The sequence below is a fragment of the Malania oleifera genome, chromosome 13, assembly GCF_029873635.1.
Source record: "Malania oleifera isolate guangnan ecotype guangnan chromosome 13, ASM2987363v1, whole genome shotgun sequence".
NCBI lineage: Eukaryota > Viridiplantae > Streptophyta > Magnoliopsida > Santalales > Ximeniaceae > Malania > Malania oleifera.
This window is the reverse complement of record NC_080429.1, coordinates 67,000,221-67,025,949: the sequence shown is the minus strand read 5'-3', so window position 1 is coordinate 67,025,949 and position 25,729 is coordinate 67,000,221. Positions and strand designations below refer to the sequence as shown.

General features: G+C 35.6%; 1 protein-coding gene and 1 non-coding gene across 2 annotated transcripts; one reads left to right on the top strand and one right to left on the bottom strand.

Annotated features, from left to right (window-relative positions):
• Positions 1–2,930: 2,930 nt before the first annotated feature.
• Positions 2,931–3,036, bottom strand: LOC131147014 (small nucleolar RNA R71). The gene has a single exon (XR_009134548.1). It is a non-coding gene; the product is annotated as a small nucleolar RNA R71 (small nucleolar RNA).
• A 7,107-nt stretch (positions 3,037–10,143) lies between these two features.
• LOC131145450 (phosphomethylethanolamine N-methyltransferase-like) lies at positions 10,144–21,491 on the top strand. The gene is made up of 12 exons (XM_058094530.1): positions 10,144–10,608; positions 10,692–10,807; positions 12,403–12,540; positions 12,649–12,786; positions 13,460–13,603; positions 15,121–15,231; positions 15,324–15,465; positions 17,221–17,501; positions 20,476–20,637; positions 20,763–20,816; positions 20,924–20,998; positions 21,092–21,491. The coding sequence occupies exons 1-12, from the start codon at positions 10,590–10,592 to the stop codon at positions 21,188–21,190; spliced, it is 1,479 nt and encodes a 492-aa protein (XP_057950513.1). The 5' UTR covers positions 10,144–10,589; the 3' UTR covers positions 21,191–21,491.
• The last annotated feature ends 4,238 nt before the right edge of the window (positions 21,492–25,729 follow it).

The window sequence follows — 25,729 nt, the reverse complement described above, 5'->3', positions numbered from 1 at the left end:
TTTCTTATAAGACTAGTTTAATCCACACTTCTAGCGTTAGTTCTTCAAATATGTGAGACATTTGATCATGACACTCTTCCTTAGGTAAGAGAGTGAACCCATTCTCTTAAGTGAATTTTGAGGGAATAAACCAGTGAGACTGAGTCAAGATGACCATTATGTAGGTGCCTCTGAGCATTCTGAGTGAGACAAATCACATCCTTTACACATGCCCTGTGACATGGGATACATACTTGGATTTACATGCTAATATTAACTTTGAATTATAATCATGGGTTGATTCTTTGTGAGTGGCGTCTTGAGATAGCTGTGTTGTGTTGAGTTTTGCATGATTGAAATGCTGTAGAGTGTGTGTATAATGGAGTTGTGTATGAAGGAATCTGTATGTAATAAGGTTATATCTTTGTATGTAAAATGGTATGATTATGTTGCATGTGTTCTTATATTTACTGCATTGGTGTTTTTGGGTATCACCTTGGAAACCCTCACGAGACTAGAACTCATCCACTAGGATCAACCTAAGGGTTTAAAGCCTTGTTGCATATGGTAACTGCAATTGTATTTCCCGCGAAAAAGGATATAGGTAGGATTTGGTAGTTTTCTTAGATTTTGGTTTGCTCGAGGACTAGCGAAGTATAAGTTCGGGGTCGTGATGAGTACCTAAAATACATGATTTTAGACCCTTATTTACCTTTGTTTATCCTCATTTTATTATGTATTTACCAGAGTTATCATCGTTTAGAGTTATGCAAAGTTTGTTTGTCTTTTTAGGAAAAATAGGTTAAAACCATGGAGTTAGGCATTACAAGAAGCCAAAGGGATTTGGAGGATTCAACGCTGGAATTCAGACATTTAGCCAACCTCTAGAAGCTTCAGATCATAAATAGACAAGAAGATGACGCTTGACCATGTGGCGTGACCAGCAAACCACAGGGGCGACTTAGTCTTCCATTGCAAACTCCAAGGTTCAGAATGAGATCAGAATGCTGCAAGGTTCGACCAAGTGCGTGACCAAGTGACATCCTGGAGTGACCACGTTGACATACTGAGACAGAATTGAAATTCAGAAATATTGAGAGTCTCTACGAAGTGTTCGACCAAGAGACCTTCTGGGGCGACTGTGTCGAGATACTGAGATTTCCTGAGGATCGAGATACCGCAAGTTTCGACCATCAGCTTGACCATCAAGACCTTGAGGTGCAACAAAGTCGAAGACATTGAAGATTCGAATCCCTGACTTCCCACGAGATCCAATTGGAGCATGCACAAGAATGCTAGAGAAGCAACTTGGTCGACAGCGATGATCTGTTGCGCAAGATTTGCTGCAAACTTTCCTAACATTAAAACAACCCTTGTAAACCCTAGAGCCTATAAGTATTCACTACGAACACAAGCACTGGGTTCCTCTTTGGCCTCTCTTAGGTTAGTGACAGACCTAGGAAGTCATTGAAATCCAAGTCAGAATGTGAGCAGAGTAGTTTCGATTCATGTATGGAGTGTTCGACGACCTGTGACAACCGGCGGAATTCATACAACAGTCATGTATATTAAGATCTTCTTTTTTACTTCCTAGCATTAGTGATAGACGTGATGAATGCAAAGGGAGGATCTTTTTACATGCTTTCATTTACAACTTTCCTTTACTGTTTTCATTTATGGTTTAGATTGTGATGATGATTAGTGACAAGATTAGCACCTCTATTGCTTTAGTCAGGTACACGTATTAGGCTACAGTCTCCCATAGATGTTCTCGTGATTGTTGTGCTAGGGTATACTCTGGTTCCCGACCGTGCTTCAGATGACTGGTGCACCCTTACTACTCTATACCCTTAAATGACTCCTTGGATTGTTTAGCTAGGTTATGGTTAGTTTAGTACAATAAAGTCATTGAACTTGGAGTAAGCAGAATAACATCCTAAGCTATACTCATGTCTAAACACTGCTTTGTAGGAGTAGAGTTAATATAGATTTACTTGTTTTCATTTAATTGCTTTCCAGTAGTTGGTTAGATTTCACCTATTGAAAAATACCACCTTTTACTTCTTTTTCATAACAAGGCTATAATAAACTAATCTGGAAGTGGTTTGATAACTGCGCTTTAAGTCTCTGTGGATTGATACCCGACTTACCCACTTTCTACTAAACTTGGGATAGTTAGGTTTTATAAATATTATTTTTGGTAGTTAAGGACCTAAGCCTTGGCTAGACGAAACCCTGCCAAATTTTGGCACCGTTGTTAGAGACTAGGTCACGGTTATAAGCCAATTTCTAGTTTAGCGTATTATTGCTTTGTTTTTCTTTGTTTTTATTTTATTTTTTTTGTTTGTTACTCTAAAGTGTTGACTGTGTGCTACATGCGTGTATGCTAGGTTTGTGCTCTTTGGATCCTGAGCTAGTTCCTATAGACCTTGAGATTAAGAGATCCCGTAGGTCCATTAGGGAACCCACCTCGAATTCCAAGTTTGCTGAGTCATCTAAACTTAAACTCATGGCCAAACGTCCACTAGTTCCCACCGTTCAAATTTTAGAACCCCAAGCTCCCCACCAACCTGTGGTGGCGGAGCAATCACTTCGGCCTTTTAGGGTCTACTTTGTGCCCAACACCTACACATCACGATCTTTTATCTGATTCCCGAGTGTCGAGGTAGTGCAATTTGAGATCAAGACTTCCGTCATCTCGATGCTTCCCAATTTCTATGGGAATTCTAATGAAAATCCTTACAAGCATCTAAATGAATTTCTTGAAATTTGTTCCACCATCCGCATCCAAAATTTCAGTGATGATGCCCTTCGATTGAGGCTATTCTCGTTCTCTCTAAAGGACAAGGCCAAATATTGGCTAATGTCCTTAGCGCTTAATTCAGTGACCACCTAGGCCACCATGCAATATGAGTTCTTAAAGAAGTACTTCCTAATTGGGAAGACTAATCAGCTGAGGAAGGTCATCACTAGTTTCTCACAATTGGATGAGGAACTATTTTTTGAGACTTGGAAGCGCTTTAGGGATGTCTTACGTAAATGATCACACCATCAGGTTCCTAAATGGAAATTGGTTCAAACCTTCTATGAAGGATCAGCTGAGCGAGATAGGTTAATGGTAGATGCATCTTATGGAGGTACTTTCCTCACCAAACACGAGAATGAAGCTTGGGTTCTCTTTAAGAACCTAGTTGAGAATTCTTAGCAGCATACTGTTGCTACCCGTACACCATCTGAACCTTCCTATTCCAAAATTAAGGGGGTTTATGAGTTAGCCACTGGCCATGAGCACCCACACTGCACACCATAGTCAAAAAGCCAGATTAGTTCTTGTCCTTATGACAGCAACCACAGTCAGTAGTGTGTGTAGAGGTGTGTGCCATCTGTTCTGATCCTTCACACACTTGCTATAATTGCCCCCATGTGCCTCCTCCTACCTAATTTTGTGTAGAAGGAAGTTAAGGCTACCCATAATTGGTACGATAGGCCAGCTAATGACCTATATTCGAACACGTACAATTCTGGGTAGAAATAGCATCCTAAATTTTCTTGGAGGCCACAAGCTCCATGTTTTCAATCTTAAAGACCTCAGATATCACCCGCTGCTCCACCTCCTCGCCCATACAAAAATGCTCAAAGTCCTCCCAAATCCGCCCCTAGATCATCAGTGTTTCAACAACCATCTCCTCCCTAGCCAAAATATGATTCTCTTCAAGAGATGGTGCTAATTGCCAAGTTGATCGATAACCACTTCACTCTCACTCCTAATCGATTGCCAAGCTAGAAGCCACCATGGGGCAATTAGCTACCTCTTTAAGTAGGAGAGACGAGGATAAATTGTCGAATCAACCTCAAGTGAACCTTAAAGGTCAATATGGGATAGATTGTGAGCCGGTAGCTGGTCCTTCATCATATAATGAGCAAACCCAGGTCATGAGCATTCTTTGGAGTGGTAGAGAGGTAAACAATAGGGTTGAGGAGAAGTTAGACCAAAGAAATGGTAGGGAGAAGACGAGGGAAGAACCCAAAGATGAACCATGTGATCCTCCTTCTCCTAGTCCAGTAGGTGATACCGAGACATCTACCACCCAAAGGATGGAGCACTTCCCCATTATGTCCCTATAACTCCTTAACCTGCAGCTCTTCATGCACCCTTTAAGTCTAAGAAGGAGACAACCACCGAGTCCATCATGGATACATTCTGACAAGTTAAGGTCAACATTCCTCTCCTAGATGCCATCAAGAAAGTGTTTGCGTATACACAATTCCTCGAGGACCTGTGCACGCAGAAGGAAAAATCGAGGGTGCACTTGACCAAACAAGTGTAGCTAGCCGAGCATGTGAGCTCAATTTTGTTAGGTCACCTTCCTTCTAAACTAAAAGACCTCGATGCTCCAACCATCTCATGTGTAATTGGTGATTACAAGATTGATGGGGCTCTTTTAGATTTAAGGGCAAGTGTGAACCCACTTTTGTACTCGGTTTTTAAGCAATTCAACTTAGGAGAGCTGAAGCTCACCTCGGTCACCTTGAGTTTTGCAGAATAATCAGTAAAGAAACCCTGAGGTGTGATAGAGGACGTCTTTGTCAAGGTTGAGGAGTTCTACTATTCTCTTGAATTCATTGTATTGGATATGAAATTGAAAAGTAAGGTGTACTCCCAAGAAGGGGGAGGGGATGAATTGAGATTTAAAAATTTCTTTACAAACTCTTTTAATAAGTTCCTTTAGTTAATTTTGAATCTCAACTATCTTTCTTTTCAACTATCACACACAAACACAATGATCAAGAATCCTTTGAACTTTAACCAACAATTATACCAAGTTCAATATTAAAGACCAACTTAGTTAAATTCTCAAGGTTTTCTCTAATATTCAAACTCAGAATCATTGAATAAATATGAGATCAAGACTTATTTTTAGATTGACAAATAACTAAGTTTAGCTTTAATATTCAGTTTCAAGCTTAAAATATTTTCACAAAATTTATCTCAACTTTACAATAATATTTCTTGAAATATATCTTGAAGAACAAATATTGCAATCAACTTATAACAATTCAGATTTTCTTTTCAAATTATAACATAATTGATTTTCTCAAGATTTATTTCAGCTAGGCAATAAAACAATTTAGATTTCAAAGCTGTATCAAAAAGTCAATCAACCAATCAATAAGTTAATGAATTTTGATATTTATTAATCAACGTACTCCCTTTAATCAAGGTTTTCACAATTCCCAATAACAAATTAATTTCCAGCAATTAAGTAAGCATCCACACAATTTATATATGCAAAAAATAAAAGAGAGTAGGGTCTGAGGTTTCGTAGTAGGTTGTGCGCACCTGATGACACTGAAATTAAAAGGACCATTTGGAAAGAGGCGCACCATTATTTGTATATGGTACATCCAGGAAGTACAAAAATGTACAAAGATTTGCGGGAATCCTTCTAGTGGGGTAGTATGAAAAGAGAAATAGCCCAATATGTAGAACAGTGTTTGACTTGCCAACAGATAAAGGCTGAGCACTAGAGGCCAACAGAATCATTGCAACAACTTCATATTCCAGAATGGAAGTGGGAGCGTATCTTCATGGACTTTGTCACATGATTGCCACCAGCACAACATGGGCAAAATGCCATATGGGTCGTTGTGGATCGATTGACGAAGACTACTCATTTTCTTCCCATTAGAGTTAACTACTCCATGGGTAGATTGGCAGAACTATATATACAGGAAATAGTCAGATTACATGGCGTGCCTATGTCCATCGTTTCTGACCGGGACCCATGATTCACGTCTCAGTTTTGGAAGAGCTTATAAAGAGCTTTCGTTTCCCAGTTGGCTTTTAGCACGACCTTTCATCCTCAAACCTAAGGACAGACAAAGAGGATCGTAAAAATATTGGAAGATATGTTACGAACCTGTGTATTAAATTTTGGAGGCAATTGGATTCAGTATCTACCACTAGTGGAGTTTGCTTATAACAATAACTATCAGACGAGTATTGAAATGACACTATATGAAGCACTATATGGTTGGAGGTGCCAAACTCGACTATACTGGGATGAAGTGGGTGAAAGACAGATTTTAGGGCCAGAGAAAATCAAGTTTATCCAACAAAGAATTAAAACAGCTCAAATTCGACAAAAAAGCTAAGCAGACACTCGCTGACGAGCACTAGAATTTGGTGTAGGAGATAATGTGTTTTTGAGAATTGCACCAATGAAATGAGTAATAAGATTTGGGAAGAAGGGTAAGCTTAGCCCTAGGTGCATTGGGCCATTTGAAATACTGGAAAAAATCGGTCCTGCCTATATGTTAGCATTACCCCCAACGTTATCCAAAATCCATGACTTATTTTATGTATCTATATTGAAGAAATACATCCCACATCCATCACATATTATAAGTTATGAAGCACTGGAGCTCGGAGATACTTTATCGAATGAAGAAATGCTAGTTTAGATCTTATATCATAAAGAACAGGAGATACGCACCAAGAAATCCCACTGGTAAAAGTACTTTGGAGAAACCATGCGGTTGAGGAAGTCTCATGGAAGTTAGAGGGGGAAATGAGTTAGAAGTACCCACACCTATTTGATGGGGCCCAGCATTAGCTAGAGAAAGTAATGGTTCAGGTAAGGACTCATTGTATGTAAGTAAGTTTTATGTAGGTTATGTAATAGTTTGTGTTTTGAGTGGTTTTGGGAGAGTTTTGTTTTGGTTATATGTAATATCCTAAAACCGTTTATGTAACCACAGTATTCTTCCGTTATAAGTGAGGGTAATTAATAAAGATTTGGTGGTTTATTTTTTAGTTGATGACATAAGTCTCAATTATCAAATTTCGAGGACAAAATTTTTATAAGGAGGGGAGGATATAGAGACCTAGAAAATAGTAATTAATGAAATAATAAAGGAAAGAAAGGAGTTGGTTTGGCACAGGTCCAAATCGTCAACGATTTGAGGCTATCTCAAAAAACCATCGACCTCAAACCGTTAATGGTTACAACAACCAAGAGTATTTTAAGTGCCAAATCGTCGATGGTTTTGTCAAGATTAGGAAAACCGTTGACGATTTCCCCCATGCCAACAACTCTATATAAAGGGGCTTAAGTCATTTAATTGGTTAAAAATTAAACACACACTCTCTCTCTCTCTCTTAGGGTTGCAGCCTCCACTCTTTCTCTGTTCGATTTTTCTCCCGAAACAAGCCCGAATAAGTTAATAAACATCATTCTGGGATCCCTGCTACGATTCTCCGTTGTTTAGCCAAAGCGATTTTGCTGTTCAAGCTTCTTAGGCACTACTCCAAACCTGGGTAAGGAAGTTGTTTTTCTGATTTAATTAATTATTGGAATATGTGGCTCTTAAGGATATTAAAAGGGTAAATATTTTAGGGTTGAGTTGATTAAGTTAGGGTATATGAATACAGGTTTGTGCGAGCGGCGCAGGCACAATTTTGGGTCCCCTGTAAGCATAGCTCCACGAAATAGGTAAGGGGAATAAGTAATGTCAGTTATGTTAGAAAATTGTATTGATTAAAGTATAGACTACTATTATAGGATTACAGAACATGAATGCCTGAATAATACAAAGTATGAAAGTTATGGGTATGGAAATTATAGTTTTACGTATCTATATGTATTTTGGGAAAAAAACTTGATATTTGGGATTCAGATAAACCCTAAAGATGAGTATATCATTATGTTATAGTAGAGAATTATAGTTTATCCCATACAACGGGGAAATGCATTTTTCCGATACAGATTATTATATTATGAATATCACTCAAATTGTGTGGCATGAGAAATGATAGTTTTAAATACAAAATTTATATACAGTTTATTCAGAACCATGATATACAATTTATACAAATTCATAGTATTACAGTTTTATACAGATTCATAGTATTACAATTTTATACAGATTCATAGTATTATAGATTTATACAAAACCATGATATTACAGATTTATACAGAGCCATGATATTACAGATTTATACAGAATCATAGTATTACAGTATATATAGAATCATGGTAGTACAATAATATTTATAAAAAGTATTATATAGTATCAGAACCCTGATGGACTAGAGATTCACAGAGAGTACGGTACCATTGCTATACAATTATAATAATGTAACCACACTTTCAGATAAAGTGTTGGTAATCACTCGATTGGGCCAGAGGAGAGTAGAGGATCCCCCTGGTCATAATGAAATAATGATGGTGAAAAGCACACGTCTCTCTAACCTTCATTATTTAAGGCTTCCCTCATAACATAATCATTTACACTTCAAAGAAAAATTAGAAGCTGTAACTTAGGAGTACTTCTCATAAGGCAAGTGACAACTTGTTTTGACTTTGGTGGGAAGAAAGTTAGGTTATGTAATTTGTATATATCCTACACTTTTGCAAAAGAAGTAATAAATTATTCATGGAGCAAAACTTAATTAATCTAATTAATTAATAATTCATTTTTTTTCATTTAAATCGTTTTATTTTTTTTGTCAAACAACGTTATCAAAGGAATACAATATGATCAATTCCCAAAGGTTGCTCAATAGATATTTGATTTGTGTCTCATGAAAAATCAATTACAAGTTGAGATAAAATCCTAATATCTAAGTAGAGATATTGAGGGAAGAACTTGTTATTCTTGGTTACTGTTAATGGTTGCTGAAAATTCATGAATTCGTTGGAACCAGTTGCCCTTACGGTGAGATAGCAGGTTGTAATGACTAGACTAATAAGGACGAATGATTCTCCAGAAGGATGATATGAACCAAAGTTATGAGATGTGGTCATGATCAAGATCAATTAAAAACCCTTTCACCTTCTTATAAACGATGCCAAAATGTTGTTGCTAAAATACAAATTGTAGTTTGCTAGATCGATCACGACCTTAGTAGCTTGAAAAAGATGACAAGAAAGGCTTGGAAGACTTAGGGTGTACTTCGGAGGATCAATCCAATGCCTAAGTCAAGAAAATGAAAGGGTATATATATATTAAATGGTAATAGTATAAGATTAAGAATTTCTAAGATGGCTTGACCTCTCCTCAGACTAATGCTTTTATAGTCATGTAGGCCTTCCTCTCATTCATTCCTCATTTATGAGAAATTATTAAGGATTTACGAGCCTTTATGCTGGAGGTTTCTTATTGATTTTGTGAGTCCTTATTAGAGGAGCTAAAAGAAATTGATTATCTTCTTTAACGCTGACATTATAGATAACCTTGATTGTCATTTTATTTCTCATCAGATGATTTTTTTTTTTTAACTAAGCAAAAATTTATGTGCTCAACTAGGTTATAATTCTTATAATATTTGTTTGTAACATTCCATCCGCTATTTCTTGACTCAAATCAAAAGGAAGGGAAGGATAGAAAGGGAGTTCAATGTACATATAGAAATGCAAATGAACATAACCTAATAGCTAAAGAAAAGAAAGGGAAATTAGATAAAATTTGATTAAGAATTTACCTTATTTCATGCATCATTAATGCTTTTTGCGTGATGTGAGCCTATGATCAAATTATAACATAGGTCCATAAGCATAAAAGAAGATGAGCTGATAATCATGTATTGGGAAGGCAAGAAAAGAAGAGAGAGCTTTATACAGGTAGGGGGAGATGAATAGAATGTAAAACAAAACAAAGGATTGAGAAGGGGAACCATGAGAAATGAAAAAATAAAATAAAAAAGGAGTATTTTGGACATCATGTTACAAATTGAGACATAATAGACTCACATTGTAAATGAATGTCATCCAAAGCGTAATATATATATATATATATTTAAAAATTTATTAGTGTGAAGACTACTAAAACTTTTCCTTTAGTCTTTATAGTTAATTAATGAACAATTTTTTTTTAGAAAGTAGGAAGTAGGCACAATACAAGGAAAAACCACACTAACTAGACTATCAAATAAAAAAATTTGGCGGACTAGTTTTGCTGCGTGCAAATTTCTTTAATAGTTTAATTATAATGGAGGTGTGCCTAAAATCATATTCCTAAATTTGTTCTCTCAAATAATTTATATAATAGTAAATGAATTGGGAGAACAACTATACAACTAGTGGGTCCGTAAAACTCATGGAAGATAACAATGTTGGCAATATCATTGTCACATGATCATACGAGAGGAGCATGTGACATTTTGAGTACTTCAACCACTCTCATCCTGCCAAGTGTCCTGTGATGTGTTGTCACCCTCAGCAATTTCGCACTCTTCGACGAAGCACCCACCGACGACACCTTATTAAACGAACGTATGTGAGCTCAGCCCCTTTCCATACAAAGCGCATGTCTCTCTGGAATCCATCCCCTGCTGGTTTCTCGCGCTCTAAAACGCAAAGCGATTGAGAAGCAGAGAGAGACACGCAGAGAGAGAGAGAGAGAGATGCAGCAGAGAGGCAGAGCGCTTGACCGCAGATCTAGGAGCTTCTCCAGGACCCGCGTTGCCATCGAGACTTGCTAGAACAGCACCTCCGTCCGATTCTGAATTCTGAACCCCAACCAAAGTTCCGATCTCATTCCATTGTCTTTCGCATTCTATCATCTCTTCTTCCATCTCAATCGCTATCCCAAGCTTCCTCTGCACAATGGCTGCTGCTGCTCCTGGTCCGATTCCTCTTTCTCTCCCCTTCTCTCTAATCTATAGAAACCTAATCTCCTTCCTCGTGTTGTTGTTTGCTTCTGTGCAGGAGAAGAGCGTGTGGTTCAGAAGAGCTACTGGGTCGAGCATTCTGTCGACCTCACCGTGGAGGCAATGATGCTTGATTCCAAGGCTTCCGACCTCGACAAAGAAGAGAGACCTGAAGTAATATACTTGTGTTTCTCGCTACAAAATTCTCTTCTTTTACCTCTCTCGATAATGTGCACGATTTCGCCTCATTTCGGGCTTCATTTTGGTGTAAATTCTGTGATTGGATTGTCATGCGATTATGCCTGATGACTGGTTTGAGATCCGCATCAATGCCGTATCTGTTGTTTTCTAAATTTGTTATTGACGTTTTTTGCATTAGAGGATTTTTCCCCCGCGCTATCTGTTTCTGCATTTTGTGGCTTTTCTGAATCTGTATCCACTTTCTTTGTTATGGCTTCTTACACATTGAGGTTGCTTCTGCATTTTTTTCCTTGTAAATATTTTTGTGTGGATACTTGACTGGACAATATGTGGAGTCTGTCTGAATTCTAAACCTGCCTTTTATATATTTTTCAAAGTCTTAAAATAAGATTTAGTGTGCAACTCTCGCTTTTGTATCCATTTTGCGCTCTTTTTTTTTGGCATTGTCATTCTAACTTTAGTTTTTGGAAGAAAATCCTATAGTGTATCACCGATTTGCAACGCCAGGGTTTTCTGTGGCATATTTTATTTTGAAAATGACACGTGTAGGGGAAGTTATTTGTGTGTTCTTGAAAAGCATGTTCTCTTAGCCTCATTTGCTTGAATAGACAACAGGTTCCATGTTAGGTAAAACTTTATGTCACTTGCCAGTTGCCACGCTGTCAATTCTTCCCTGTTCCAAATTGGACCTAGCTTAGGATTTTTGTTCAGAAAAATGAAAAATTTTTGAAGCTATTTCAAGATCAAATGCAAGTTTTGAATTTGCAAGCTGCTTCTGGTAATAAATTGTTTTATTTATAGTTTACTTTGATCATTGAATAATAATTTAATGTTTGCATGCTATCCTTAGAATATATTAATATAAATTTTCTAAGCATATCTTGTGCATGTGGCATATTTATCATGTTATTGTCCAATTCTATTGCTGTGAACGCCACAAAAATAATTAAAAGGAATGCAACTTTTATTCTCACATTTGTTTGTTTGTTCATCTCATTCCCTTGGCTTTTAAAGGATTTGGTTGAATCCAAACCATTCAAATATGAGTCCATAAAAAGCTGCCAACTTATTTGGATGGATTGGTGCTACTCATAAATGGCCATAAATATTGCTAGAGTGAATATAACTAAACTATCGTGAACCCATTGATTTTTTTTTCATGTTAAGGGTCATTGTTTGATCTTGCTAGTTGTTGTTTTTGCTTCTTTCTCTCTCACACTCTTGTATGTTTTCCAAAAATTGGCTTTGGTGATGGAATTACTCTGCATGCAGTTGCTCAAGTCTTATGCCTTGCCTCTTACATCAGTTAGGGTTTGATCCACCACAAAATCCTAATACGGCATGGACTTTGGGCTAAATGTTTCAGTTTATAATATCTAAATATTTCTAAATTTTATGAATTCCGATGATGCATCTGCAAGCTCGTTGTTGCAATTAAATTTGGCCTGGGTCCTTTCACCCCCTTTGATTTGTAGTTTTGTTTTTCATTTCCCCCCTCTGATATGTTGGTCTTCATGTACGCTACATGGCTAATCAAACCTCTGAAACCCAATTAATTGCAACTGCAGGTACTCTCTCTTCTCCCACCATATGAAGGAAAATCGATTTTGGAGCTAGGGGCAGGCATTGGTCGTTTTACTGGTGAATTAGCTCAAAAGGCGAGCCAGGTTCTAGCTCTGGATTTCATTGAAAGTGTGATAAAGAAGGTCAGATATGCATGCAACCTTGACAAAGATTGCTGGTCCAACTTTGGAATTCATTATGCTACGTCTTTTGCAGCTTGTCCTAATCTTCTCATTCTATTTTCCTTGCAGAATGAAAGTATTAATGGCCATTATAAGAATGTTAAGTTCATGTGTGCTGATGTGACATCTCCAGATCTGAACTTTTCAGCAGAATCAATGGACTTAATTTTCTCAAATTGGCTGCTGATGTATCTATCTGATGAGGAGGTAAACTTTTCTGTTGCATCTCTACACTCACAGTTATTGTGCTGCTATTTTCATTGCAATCTTTCTGTTTTTGCTCTTCTTGTTCTGGTGCAATTATACTATTTTGCCATGTCTTATCTCCTGTTGTCCTTCATATAGCCCTCCCTGAGTACCTTCATTTTTTCCTTGCGGAAATTGTTCCCACTTGTCTGGAGAGCTCTGCTAAGAGTTTATTCCCTCACAGACCTTTTTTCAAGAACTGTCTGGATGAAAAATAATTAATGCTGACAAGGGACAAGATATAAATCTACTTGAGCTTTACTTGCTCATGACTTGGCGTGGCACCAAAATGGTTCCAGTGCTGAGCAGATGAACTTTGCTCCCTTGGTGAAAGAAGGTTGACAGTTGATGCTACTGCCCCTGAGACATGCTTGTGATGAATAAAATGTAGCCATTGTTTTTGTAGTCTTCCCTGGATATATTAAACATAGTTTGTCTTGGTTGTGCTGATTTATTTCATTGAATTTGTTTATGTTAATTATGACATATTGAGTAGTTATCATATATAATAATATAGATTTGGCATGTGGGATTTGTCTGTTTCTCATTTACACTGGAACTGACATGGAACCTTTAAGATATGATGCTTTGCATTCACTGCTTATTATATTTTGCTGGTCTTTTTGCATTATAGGTTGGGGCTTTAGCAGAAAGGATGGTCAAATGGTTAAAGGTTGGAGGGTTTATTTTCTTCAGGGAGTCATGTTTTCATCAATCTGGAGACTCCAAGCGAAAAAACAACCCAACCCACTACCGTGAACCTAGATTTTATACGAAGGTCCGCCACCTTGTCTATCATATTTAACATATGCAATTGGAAGTGCTCAGTTTGTTGATTACTTTTCTTTTTTTTTTTTTTTTTTTGTTGGATAAATTGTTAGTTCTTACTGGCTACTAGTCATTGACTCATTGTTATGGTTATAACTCGTGGACTTATGAGCAGGAAGTTGGCAATGTAAATTTGATAATTGCTGATGTTTATCCCTGTGGCTATAGGTGGCTATAAGGATTTATACCTTAAACTGTGTAGTTAACTGAAAATTTGCATATGTTTACAAACAATTTAGTTTTTATTTTTTTTATTTTTTTGAAGTTGAACCGTATGGATTCTGAAGTAGGGGTTTAATTGGTTTAGATCGGTTCAATTTTGACCAAAACCGATAACCAAACTGAAATAATCAATTTTATAAGATCACACACCCAAACGGAACCATAGATTGACAGTTTTATTTAACTGTAAACCAAATTTTTCTGATTTGGTTCGGTTTTATCTTGGTTTTTAATGCTATTTATTTATTCTTTAAAAAATTTAGAACTGTAGCTCCATGACCCAGTGTTTAATCCATAACAATGGCCAAATAAAAAGGGTTCAATTGCCAGAGCAGCCCACCTACAAAGCAAGTTGGGCTGAATGATGTCCTGGGATGGAATGTCTAGATGGTATTTTATAGGAGGGACTTTCCATTCTTCCAGCTGGCAATGTGGGACAAACATTCCCAACACAGAAGCTGGGATCTTTTCAATCCTTTCTTATTTTCAGCCTCTCTACTCCTCTTTTGTCCCACATGGTCAAGGGAAAGAACTCTGAGGGGCTTTGCTTCTTATAAAAGCCCTCCCTAGTCCACCTGCTTTCTTATCCTTGCAGAAGATAAATGAAAGCTCAGGTATAATAAACCAATTAAATTTATTCAAGAAAAAAAACAGATAGAATCAGTTACTTAATTGAAGAAACAAAATATAAAGCAATATATATATATATATATAAAATAAGAATTCTATAATATTTCAAATTTTCGGTTTTTTTGGTTCGTTCTTTTTTTTTGTTTTTTTGCGTTGTGAAACTGAAACCAAAAATTGGTTTTTATGAAATTTAAAACCGAAACCGAAGACCGAAACTGAAACATTGAACCGAAGTATCAAACTGTTTGGTTTTGGTCCAGTTTTCGTTTTTCCGGTAAATTTTGTACACCCCTAGTCTGAAGTGATTCAATTGAAACTCTGAATATGCCCATGTCTTAACTTAAAGTGACTGATTTTGAAGAAATTCTTTGCGAACTGTCTGAGCTTATGTTCCTAATATCACTTGCTGTCTTAGCTCAGTGTGCTGTGAGGAACATACAGATATGATGTGATAGTGTCTGTCTTTGAAATTGGAAAATACAATTTGAATTGGGAGAAAAAGTGGACCAGCAAAAACATTGTAGCAGTGCACGGAAGGCTATAATTATAATAATAATAATAATAATATAGATTAACTTGTAATATTATGTGTACTACTGGTTTATGTGGCTGCAGATCTTTAAAGAATGCCATATGCAAGATGGTTTTGGGAATTCCTTTGAGCTCTCTCTTGTTGGATGCAAATGCATTGGAGCTTATGTGAGGAACAAAAAGAATCAAAATCAGGCAAAGACTCTCTCTCTCTCTGTCTCTCTCTTTGATGTTTTGGTAAAACTGTCCAATGATAAATAGCCTAACATGATGTGTGTATGGTGCAGATTTGCTGGAAATGGCAGAAAGTCAGTTCACAAGATGATAGGTGTTTCCAGCGATTCTTGGATAATGTTCAGTATAAATGTAATGGGATATTACGATATGAGCGGGTCTTTGGGGAAGGTTTTGTGAGCACAGGAGGAATTGGTATGCCATGTTGATCTAGTTTGATATTCCTATACGATAGACAGTTAAAAACATGTATTTTGCTTGTGTGCATGCGTGCCTGTGTGTTTGGAATATCAAAGCTTCTTTCACCCCTTTTCTTTTCCAGAAATGAAATCTCATTGTGTGTGTATATATAGGCCCATTTTTTTGAATTAGAAATTACTTGTTCATTACCACTGCCAAAACTATTAGCTTCACAACTGGCATATTATTTGCCTCTCTGGCAGCTAAGCAAATACTTGGAAGATTTTCAAAAATATTTAGTTGTGTTAGTACTAGTTTAAGTAACAAAATAAGATTAAATTTTGTGGTAACTGTTTTCAAACTAGTTCAAAATTGTACTGTGGGCAACTGTTTCTTTTATTTTTTATGGTCCTGTGTGCCAAAAAGACTTGTATTTATGTGATTAATACTTGGAACTTGAGCAATGGATACTATTTTTCCAAAGTTGAAAGGCATAGATATCTTAGGCATATCACCCTTAAATTTGAACCTAAAACCCTTGAAAATGCAAATTCTGAAAGCAAATAAAATTGCATTATTTTTCCATTAAAGTTAGATATTGGTATATTTTTTCTCAAAATTTCTAAATTTGGCTTCAGCTGAGACTTGCATCCTCCATCAGCCCTCTGTGTAAGCCAGTGTTGTATAGAATTTGGGATGCTTGTGTGTTTAGGGACAAAATTTCCGGCAATCCCAATTGAAGAAATCACAGGTGAAGTCCTATGGTGACTCTTGGCCAACGAGGAAGGACCAGATAAAATTGCTTGAGATGGTGCTTGGCCTTGTCCTGCTGTAGGCTGGTCTAGTTAAATATATTGTGTGCTAGTGGGGAAGCACAGTCAAGTAGTTGCGGATGGACTTGGTAGTGAAGGTGAATGGATTCTTAACCTTAGATAGTGCTCCTATAATACAACTAAGTTATAGAGAATGCTCCTTCTGCAAAGTCTACATTTAGCATGGAATCTGGTTCATGATGAACAAGAAACTCATGCGAAATTGGGCCTCATTTGTCAGTGCAGAAAACTGCTCTTGAAGTCTTGAGAGATCTGAGCTGTATTGGTGTAAGTTAAACACGGGATGTGCTAGTGGGGAAGCACAGTCAAGTAGTTGCGTATGGACTCCATAGTGAAGGTGAATGGATCCTTAACCTTAGATAATGCTTCTATAACATGACTAAGTTATAGGAAGTGCCCCTTTAGCTTGGAATCTGGTTAATGATGAAAAGGAATCTCATGCAAACTTGGGCCTCATTTCTTGGTGCAGAAAACTGCTCATGGAGTCTTGAGAGATCTGAGCTGTATTTGTCCGGCATATGTGTAAGGAAGGAAATTTGAATTTGGCTTCGCTGTCCCTTGAATTCCACTCCTGACTTTCTGAGGATGAACTCCAACTTTGTTGCTGCTTCTCGCCCCTTTCTCCTTTCTGCTTACTCTAGGCTTTGGTCCCTTGTAAACCCAAAAAAGAATCATGACAAATTCTGCCCATGTGCAATATGAAAATATATATTAAAAAAATGAAAAAAGTGATATACAATATAGTGCATGGTTTCTTGACATGATAGTTTCTTTGTTGTGTAAGGAGTTGTTGGTAATGATCATGCATTCATGCCTAATATTAATGAACTGTCTTTTTTTTTTTTCTCAAAATTTTTTGCTTATGCAACAGAAAAGTAGTCACTCATAAACTTTTTATTCTTGAGATAATTTTTTTTCCCCTGCTGTCTCTTGATAGATACAACGAAAGAATTTGTGTCAAAACTGGAACTTAAGCCTGGCCAGAGAGTCCTAGATGTGGGCTGCGGAATTGGGGGAAGTGATTTCTACATGGCTGAGAACTTTGATGTTGAGGTTGTGGGCATTGACCTATCCATAAATATGATTTCTTTTGCTCTTGAGCGTGCCATTGGACTCAAATGTGCTGTTGAATTTGAAGTTGCGGATTGTACCAAGAAAACATATCAGGACAACTCATTTGATGTGATCTATAGTCGTGACACCATTCTTCATATTCAAGTAAGATGACTTTCTTTTTTCTCAGATATATGGGATTTGTTTTGGAGTATTCATTTTTGAGTTTGAATCAAAGCCTTAAAATATGTTGCTTGTGCTTGTTTGCTTGAACAATGCTGCTGAAGAGAAAAATAATTTTATTCCTTAAAACAGTAGCATGCATTTCTTTTCTTTATCTAATGTTGCATTTGATTTGCGACCATGAAACCTGGAACAAAAATGTGATTCCAGTTCGGTATCTCTTTCCCTTATTTGGGTTCAAAAAGTAATCTTGAATGCAATCCAAGCTGAATCATGATTCCTTCAGGGCAGCATTGTGATATTGGCACATGGTGGCTGGAATTGTCATTCCATTATGTTGGTATTGTTTCCTAACCATTTACTTCTCCATAATTCCTTTGAATAAATTACTAAATCCCCACAAAACTCTAATGAAATCTGAAAACCTCTTAGCCTAGTGCTTAGCAGTGGGCACTGTCCTATAGGCAAGGGCGATGGCTTTCTGCCTGTCTCTGTTGTGATATTCTAATTGTCAAAAAGATGCGATTTCATTATAGCTTTGACGCTCACAGAGGAAGACCTTTTAACTTATTTTGGGAGTATGATCCCTTTGTGGCATGTAATTGAATTTGCTAGGAAAGTTGCCCTTTATTGTCTTAGAGGAGGAGACTAAAGGTGGTTAGACGAACACATACAGACCTTTGGTTTCTTTAAAAAAAGGTACATCTGTGAACGAGAATCCTGGAGAACACCCAGTTATCTCATCCTCATGAGATTTTTGGTGAATAACAATGGAAGATTTCTCTCAAGAAGTTCTTTAACACTGGAAAAATCTCAGAACATTTGATTGCTTAACAGTTATTTGGTACCTGGTGATGGTCCTTTTATAAGACACTGCATTCTCTTGTGCATGGTAAGCCCCCTCCCCCCCTTTTGTGAGGAGTTTGGTGTGGCACAGGCTGTTGAGAATGGAAAAAGAGTGCAGATGGGGAGGGAAGATTGTGAGTTTTCAGTGAAATAGCTTCCTAATGTATCAAGTTGTTCTTTGATTGCCACAAACAGTGGAAGTTTTCCACCTTCCATTACCACTGTTCATTAAGGGGCAGTTGTAATTGAGGAAACAGGGATCACTGGGATGAGGTTTCAGCCCAAGTTTTGTGATGGTAGATTACTAGATTTGAATTCAAATATTAAAAAGATTCAACAGACTTGTTTGCCTACTGGTGATGGGCCTGGGCAAGGTTGCAGACCTTTCTAGAAGTGTGTTAAGTGTTAACTTCATTTGGGGTGAAAATATTCACTATTTCAACCCCTCTTTCCTGTGGGTAATGGCTTGAATATGGTGTGGGCTTGACAGATTTCTCAACTGAAGATAATAGCAAATGTCTTATTGCCCAAGAAATGATCAGTATGAATGGTGGGCTGTTGTCAAAATTGGCATGAATAATATCAGTGATGTGAGCCATTTGATGTTTGCCCGGCTATTAGGGGTGCTTGATTCTTTGCCCTTCCCATTTTGATCATAGACTTTGGCTTTTGGATGTTCTTGCAAATCTTTAAAATATTCTTACCTGTTATTTAGTTAGTTATCATTTTGTTTTACTCCTCAATTTGCAAAGCCAAAAATAGGGTTTTAATGGAATGCTGTTCTTAAAGGATTAACAATTTAATACTGGTGATCTGCTTCTAATTAGAATACCTGCAAAAATGGTCTTTCGGATGTTTGTGGTCAGCATTTCTAATGGAGGGAAATGACTAAATGAGTGCTTATTTTTTATTTTTCATTGTATTTTTTTTTTGTGGGGTACTTGGAACAGGCGGTTTGGTGTGCTTTCTTTGGAGTGAATTGCTTTCTTTAGTGTCCAAGCATTTTGGAGAAAATTCTTAGGTGTGCTACATATTCTAGATTCTTTATGGGAAAGGTGTTGGCTACTATGTTTATGTGGAGTAGGCTTTTATATATATATATATATATATATATTTTATGGTGCTCAGCTCCTTACTTGTTTCCTGGGTTGCTGCTGGTTGATGTGCACAGTCAAGATTGGGGAGGTCATTAATTTTTTAGTTGTGATTTATTTTTAAAATTTTCTTGGTAGGACCCCTTGTCCTCCGATTCTTATCTCCCTTTAATAGAATTTAAAAACCTTTTAGCCTATATTATGGCTTTGTCTGATTTAGCTTCCTTTCTCTTGTCTCCAGCTCCTCTTTCCTTGTGTTGCATGCGGCAAGTTGTGGGAAAAGATTCACTGCAACACATCCCCTCTTATTTCTTCATATTCTCTCTCTCTCTCTCTCTCTCTCTCTCAAATTACTATTGTTGTGGATATAGCGAAAGATCAATGCTAGTATGATTCACACATTTTATTTGTTGGATGTGTTTCTCAACTCCTTTGCCTATTCTCTTTGTGATGCCCATCCATCCCCTTAATCAAAATCTAAAAGCTACTTTTTCTTTATTTCACAACTCATCTTTTAGAAAATTTCATCTCCTGTTTCCATTTTTTAGTACTTGTGATCAAGAGTATTAAGAAAAAATGGCTTGCCTTTTATTCCATGCCAGTCATCAATCAGACGAGCAAAATATTAAGGATGGCAGTTTCTTGACACATTTGACATTTGTATGCACAACTCTTTCTGTGAATCAGACAGAGTGAAGGGTAACTTTAATTTTAGCAATGGGTTAAGTTTCCTTCGGACCTATTTTTTTCTTAGTAGAATTTTGCCATTTTCTATTAGCTTCCTTCTGAAGCAGGCCTCTGAAACGTGCTTGATTTAGTTTGAGACTGCTGTAATTTTTTTTTTAATTTTTAAAACCAGATCATTACCCATAAATTGGTTAATATAATCTTGTGTCACGACAGCTTGCTCTTTACTCTAATGTATTGAACTTTGTTTTTGGTTTTAACTTGCGGAATTGGGTCTCCATTATTTGTCTTAGATGTTTTGCTGATGGTATTTGGCGGCGTATTTTCAGGACAAACCTGCATTATTTAAGTCCTTCTTCAAGTGGTTAAAGCCAGGAGGCAAAATTCTTATTAGTGATTACTGCAAAAGAGCTGGATCTCCATCCCCCGACTTTCAAGAGTATATCAAGCAAAGAGGCTATGATCTTCATGATGTAAACGAATATGGGCAGGTATATTCCTATCTGAAAGTAAATATAATTTCCCCCTCATTCCTTTTCCTATATATATATATATATATACATATACATATATATTAACCACATCAAGCTTTTTTTGTTTCATCGTGTGCACACAGATGCTTAGGGATGCTGGTTTTGACGAGGTTGTTGCAGAGGATCGAACTGATCAGGTTATTTATTTATTTATTTATAATAAACCTTGATTTTCCTCACGTATATGATAGCCATGTCGGTTGGTTTTGACAGAGTCTAAATCAAATGGTTTGGTGTGCGTCAGTTCATGCAGGTTTTACAAACGGAATTGAGCGCTGTTGAGAAGGGCAAGGATGCGTTTATCAATGACTTCTCTGAAGTACGTGCCTAAACTTTCTTCAGGCGCATTGGCCTATTCTTTTTACACTATTGTTACTCAATTTATTTTTTTGAATTGCTGGATTATCAACAGGAAGACTATAATGAAATAGCTGGGGGTTGGAAGGCAAAGATGAACAGGAGTTCCTCCGGGGAGCAGAGGTGGGGACTGTTCATTGCCAAGAAAAAGTGATTTCTGAATTAAATTTCATTTCTCTGGTTTATTAAATAATCACTGCAATGAAATAAATTTTTTTATTTGGAGGGGTGGGTGAAATTTAGCAGCAGTTAACCCAGTGAGTGAGCACGGCTGGGCTGCCTGCCCCTCTTCTACTTCTTTGCTAGAAATAATACATGTTGGTATTTGATTTATAGCTTCTGCTTTCGTAAGTCTATTTATTAAGGAAAAACGGTGATATGATTGGAGAGACGAGACTGTTCCATGAGCTTACTATTAAAATTATAAATAATCAAATTGGAGTCATTTTATTTTATTTTATTTTTCTTTTGTGGGTTTTATGATGATGATGCCATGCGGCATTCGAAGATGATTGGGTTAGGATTCTTGCCGCTGGTCTAAAATTCTGATAGTGAACATACATGGAATTTGGATGACATTATATAAAGGTAAAGAAAATATAATCTAATCAACTTGATTATCATGGAAAGGTAGAATTTGATTATCATAAAAAGGTAGAATGAAAATGAAATACATAATAAATTAATAAATTGTTATGAAAAATATGTATGTCATCCTATCTTTCACCATTTTAGTGTTTTTACCCTAATAAATGTCTTGTTATCCATATTTTCCTATAAAAGGGTATCCTATTTTTTTCATTTCGAATTCATACATCCGATGTTTTCATGTAAGTAGATATATCGTAAAAATAAGAGAGTAGAGATAACGAGGAGAAATATTTTGTATGAGATTCTTTAATTATTATTTTATTTATTGTAAGTTTTACTCCATAAGAATATAATATTCTCCAGAAGAGAATGTCTTTTAAAGTTTAAAGAATATCAATTTTCAGAAGAGATGATGAGATAGTTTTCCTAAAAAGATTATATATTTAAATCTCCGGAAGAGATAGTCCTCTTAAAGAAGTTGCATGTTTAAAGCTTATGTATTTATATTTAATCTCCCGAAGAGACTGATCTCCTAAGAGACAACAAATTTAAATCTCTCGAAGAAATAGACTTCTTGAACAGGTTATGTATCTAATCTCTCAAAGAGATGGTAAATATTAGCCTCTCGAAGAGATGTTAAATTCGACATTTGAAGAGGTGAAACGTTTATCTTCTAGATGAGGTAGTATATTTAACTTTTGGAAGAGATGGTAAATCGTTACCCAATTTAATATTGTAAATTAGAATCATATTCCTAAAGAGTACAAATCAAGAAAAATAAAATAATGTTCCTGAAGAAACATATTTAAGCATCTAAAAAGGATAGAAATAATATTATATTATTATATCAGTTTTATTTCAGTTTTTACATTTTTTTTTCTAAATTGACTTATTATTGTTAATTTATTCAAATGTTGAACATAAATAAAGTTGAATTTGTTCCCCTTGATATCAAAGATAACAATTACTTATCATGGACTATTGGCGTTGATATCCATCTAAATGTAATGAACTTGGGAAACACTATTTTAGATGGAAATACCGTATACCTGCAGGATCGCGCAAAAGTTATGATCTTTATCCGTCATCATTTAAATGAAGAATTAAAAACTGAATACCTCATTGTTAAAGATCCACTTATCTCATGAAAAAATTTGAAGGATAGATTTGACCACAAAAAAACTGTGATTTTATCAAAAGCTTGATATCAATGGTTGCACCTAAGGTTGCAAGACTTTAAAAAAGTCGGCGAATATAATTCAACTTTGCATAAGATTAGCATAAGATTACTATTAAAATTATAAATAATCAAATTGGAGTCATTTTATTTTATTTTATTTTTCTTTTGTGGGTTTTATGACAATGATGCCATGCAGGCATTTGTGGAGGAAGTATTTGTTTTTAAGATGACTGGGTTAGGATTCTTGTCGCTGGTCTAAAATTCTGATAGTGAGCATACATGGAATTTGGATAACATTATATAAAGGAAAAGAAAATATAATCGAAACAACTTGATTATCATCGAAAGGTAGAACGAAAATGAAATACATAATAAATTAATAAATTGTTATGAAAAATATGTATATCATCCAATCTTTCACCATTTTGGTTTTTTTACCCTAATAAATGCCTTGTTATCCATATTTTCCTATAAAAGGGTACCCTATTTTTTTCATTTCGAATACATACATCTGATGCTTTCATGTAAATAGATATATAGTAAGAATAAGAGAGTAGAGATAAAGAGAAGAGAAATATTTTGTATAAGGGATAAAGAGAGGAGATAGTAAAAATAAGAGAGTAGAGATGAGAAGAGAAATATTTTGTATGAGGGATAAAGAGAGGAGATGTTTTGTACAAGGTCAATTTCAAATCATTTTGTAATTCCTTATGAGATTGTGAAGTGTTGATTCTATTTGCTCGTGAAGTAGGCATAGCTGAATCATGTAAAATTTTTGTCTCATCTTTATTTATTTTTTTACATATTTTATAACACGTTATCAACACGAGGCTCTAACCAATTGAGTTATTTCTTTAATTATTATTTAATTTATTTATTTCTTATATGTTTTACTTCATAAGAATATAATATTCTCAAGAAGAGAATATGTCTTCTAAAGTTTAAAGAATACCAATTTTCAAAAGAGATGATATAATAGTCCTCCTGAAAAGACTATATATTTAAATTTCCGGAAGAGATAGTCCTCTTGAAAAAGTTACATGTTTAAATCTTCCGTATTTATATTTAATCTCCTGAAGGGACTGGTCTCCTGAGAGACAATAAATTTAAGTCTCCCGAAGAAATATACTTCCTGAAGAGGTTATGTATCTAATCTCTCGAAGAGATGGTAAATATTAACCTCCTGAAGAGATGTTAAATTCGACCTTTGAAGAGGTGAAACATTTATCTTCCAGATGAAGTGGTATATTTAAATTTTGGAAGAGGTGGTAAATCGTTACTCAATTTAATATTGTAAATTGGAATCATACTCCTAAAGAGTACAAATTAAGAAAAATAAAATAATGTTCTTGAAGAAACATATTTAAGCGTCTAAAAAGGGTAGAAATAAAATTATAGTATTATATCAGTTTTATTTCAGTTTTTACATTTTGTTTTCTAAATTGACTTATTATTGTTAATTTATTCAAATGTCGAACATAAAAAAAGTTGAATTTGTTCCCCTTGATATCAAAGATAACAATTATTTATCATGGATTCTTGACGTTGATATCCATCTAAATGTAATGAACTTGGGAAACACTATTTTAGATAGAAATACTGTATCCCTGCAGGATCGCACATAAGTTATGATCTTTATCCGTCATCATTTAGATGAAGAATTAAAGACTGAATACCTCACTGTTAAAGACCCACTTATCCTATGAAAAAAATTGAAGGATAGATTTGACGACCAAAAAACTGTGATTTTATCAAAAGCTCGATATCAATGGTTGAACCTATGGTTGCAAAACTTTAAAAAAGTCGGCGAATATAATTCAACTCTGCATAAGAATAGCTTGAAACTAAAATTATGTGGTGAAAATATTACTGATGAAGGCATGCTAGGAAATTTTTTTACTACTTTCCATCCCACTAATGGGCTCCTACAGCAGCAATATAGGGAGAGAAAATTTACTAAATATTCTAAAATTATATCATGTCTTCTTGTCGCTGGGCAAAATAACGAGCTTTTGATGAAATGTTACCAAACTCGTCCAACTAGTCTGACCCCATTCCCTGAAGTGAATATAAATACATCTCGTGGTTGAGGACAAGGTCGTAGGCATGGTCGTGGGCATGGTCATGGCTATGGTCGAAATAGTCACTAGCATCAACATGAGGCTGCAATCCACCAGAAGAGGGATGACCCCTAGAAGCGAGTAAATTATCAAAATTAGTGACACAAGCAGCATGAAACTGAATATTACAGATGCCTAGGAAAATGTCATTGGTTGCGTACCTTTCGTACGCCCAGACACTTGATAGATATATACAAAGCCTCTATAAAAGAAAAGGAAAAGAGTAAAGATGTTGAAACAAATTTTGCTAATAATATTGTTCCAATAGATCTTAATGCTGGACTATCCAACTATGTTTATCTTGATGTTCCTTGTAAATGAAGATGAAAATAATGATGTAATATTTCAAGATATATAGTAAGCAATATTTTATTTTGATTTTAATAAATAAATTATCATATTTATTATTTCTATGATCAATTATAATAATGAGTTTTTAAAATATGTATTGTAGTGTGAATTGTCTTAAAACTTTGATCGATTCTAAGATGTCTTTGGAAGAAGTTTGTTTAGCTGACAGTGCTACAACACACAATTCTTTAAGATATGAAATATTTCCATTATTTGAATATATCTTCAACAAATGTTAATACAATATCTGGTTCTACAAATTTGATTGAAGGCTCCAAAAGAGTTAATATAAAGTTATCCAATGTTACTTTATTGCAAATTGATGAAACTTTATATTTTAGCAGATCCAGAATAAATCTGTTAAGCTTTAAAGATTTAAGACTCAATGGATATCACATTGAAACTATAAATGAAGACAGTAAATAATTCCTTTATATTACTTCTATTGTTT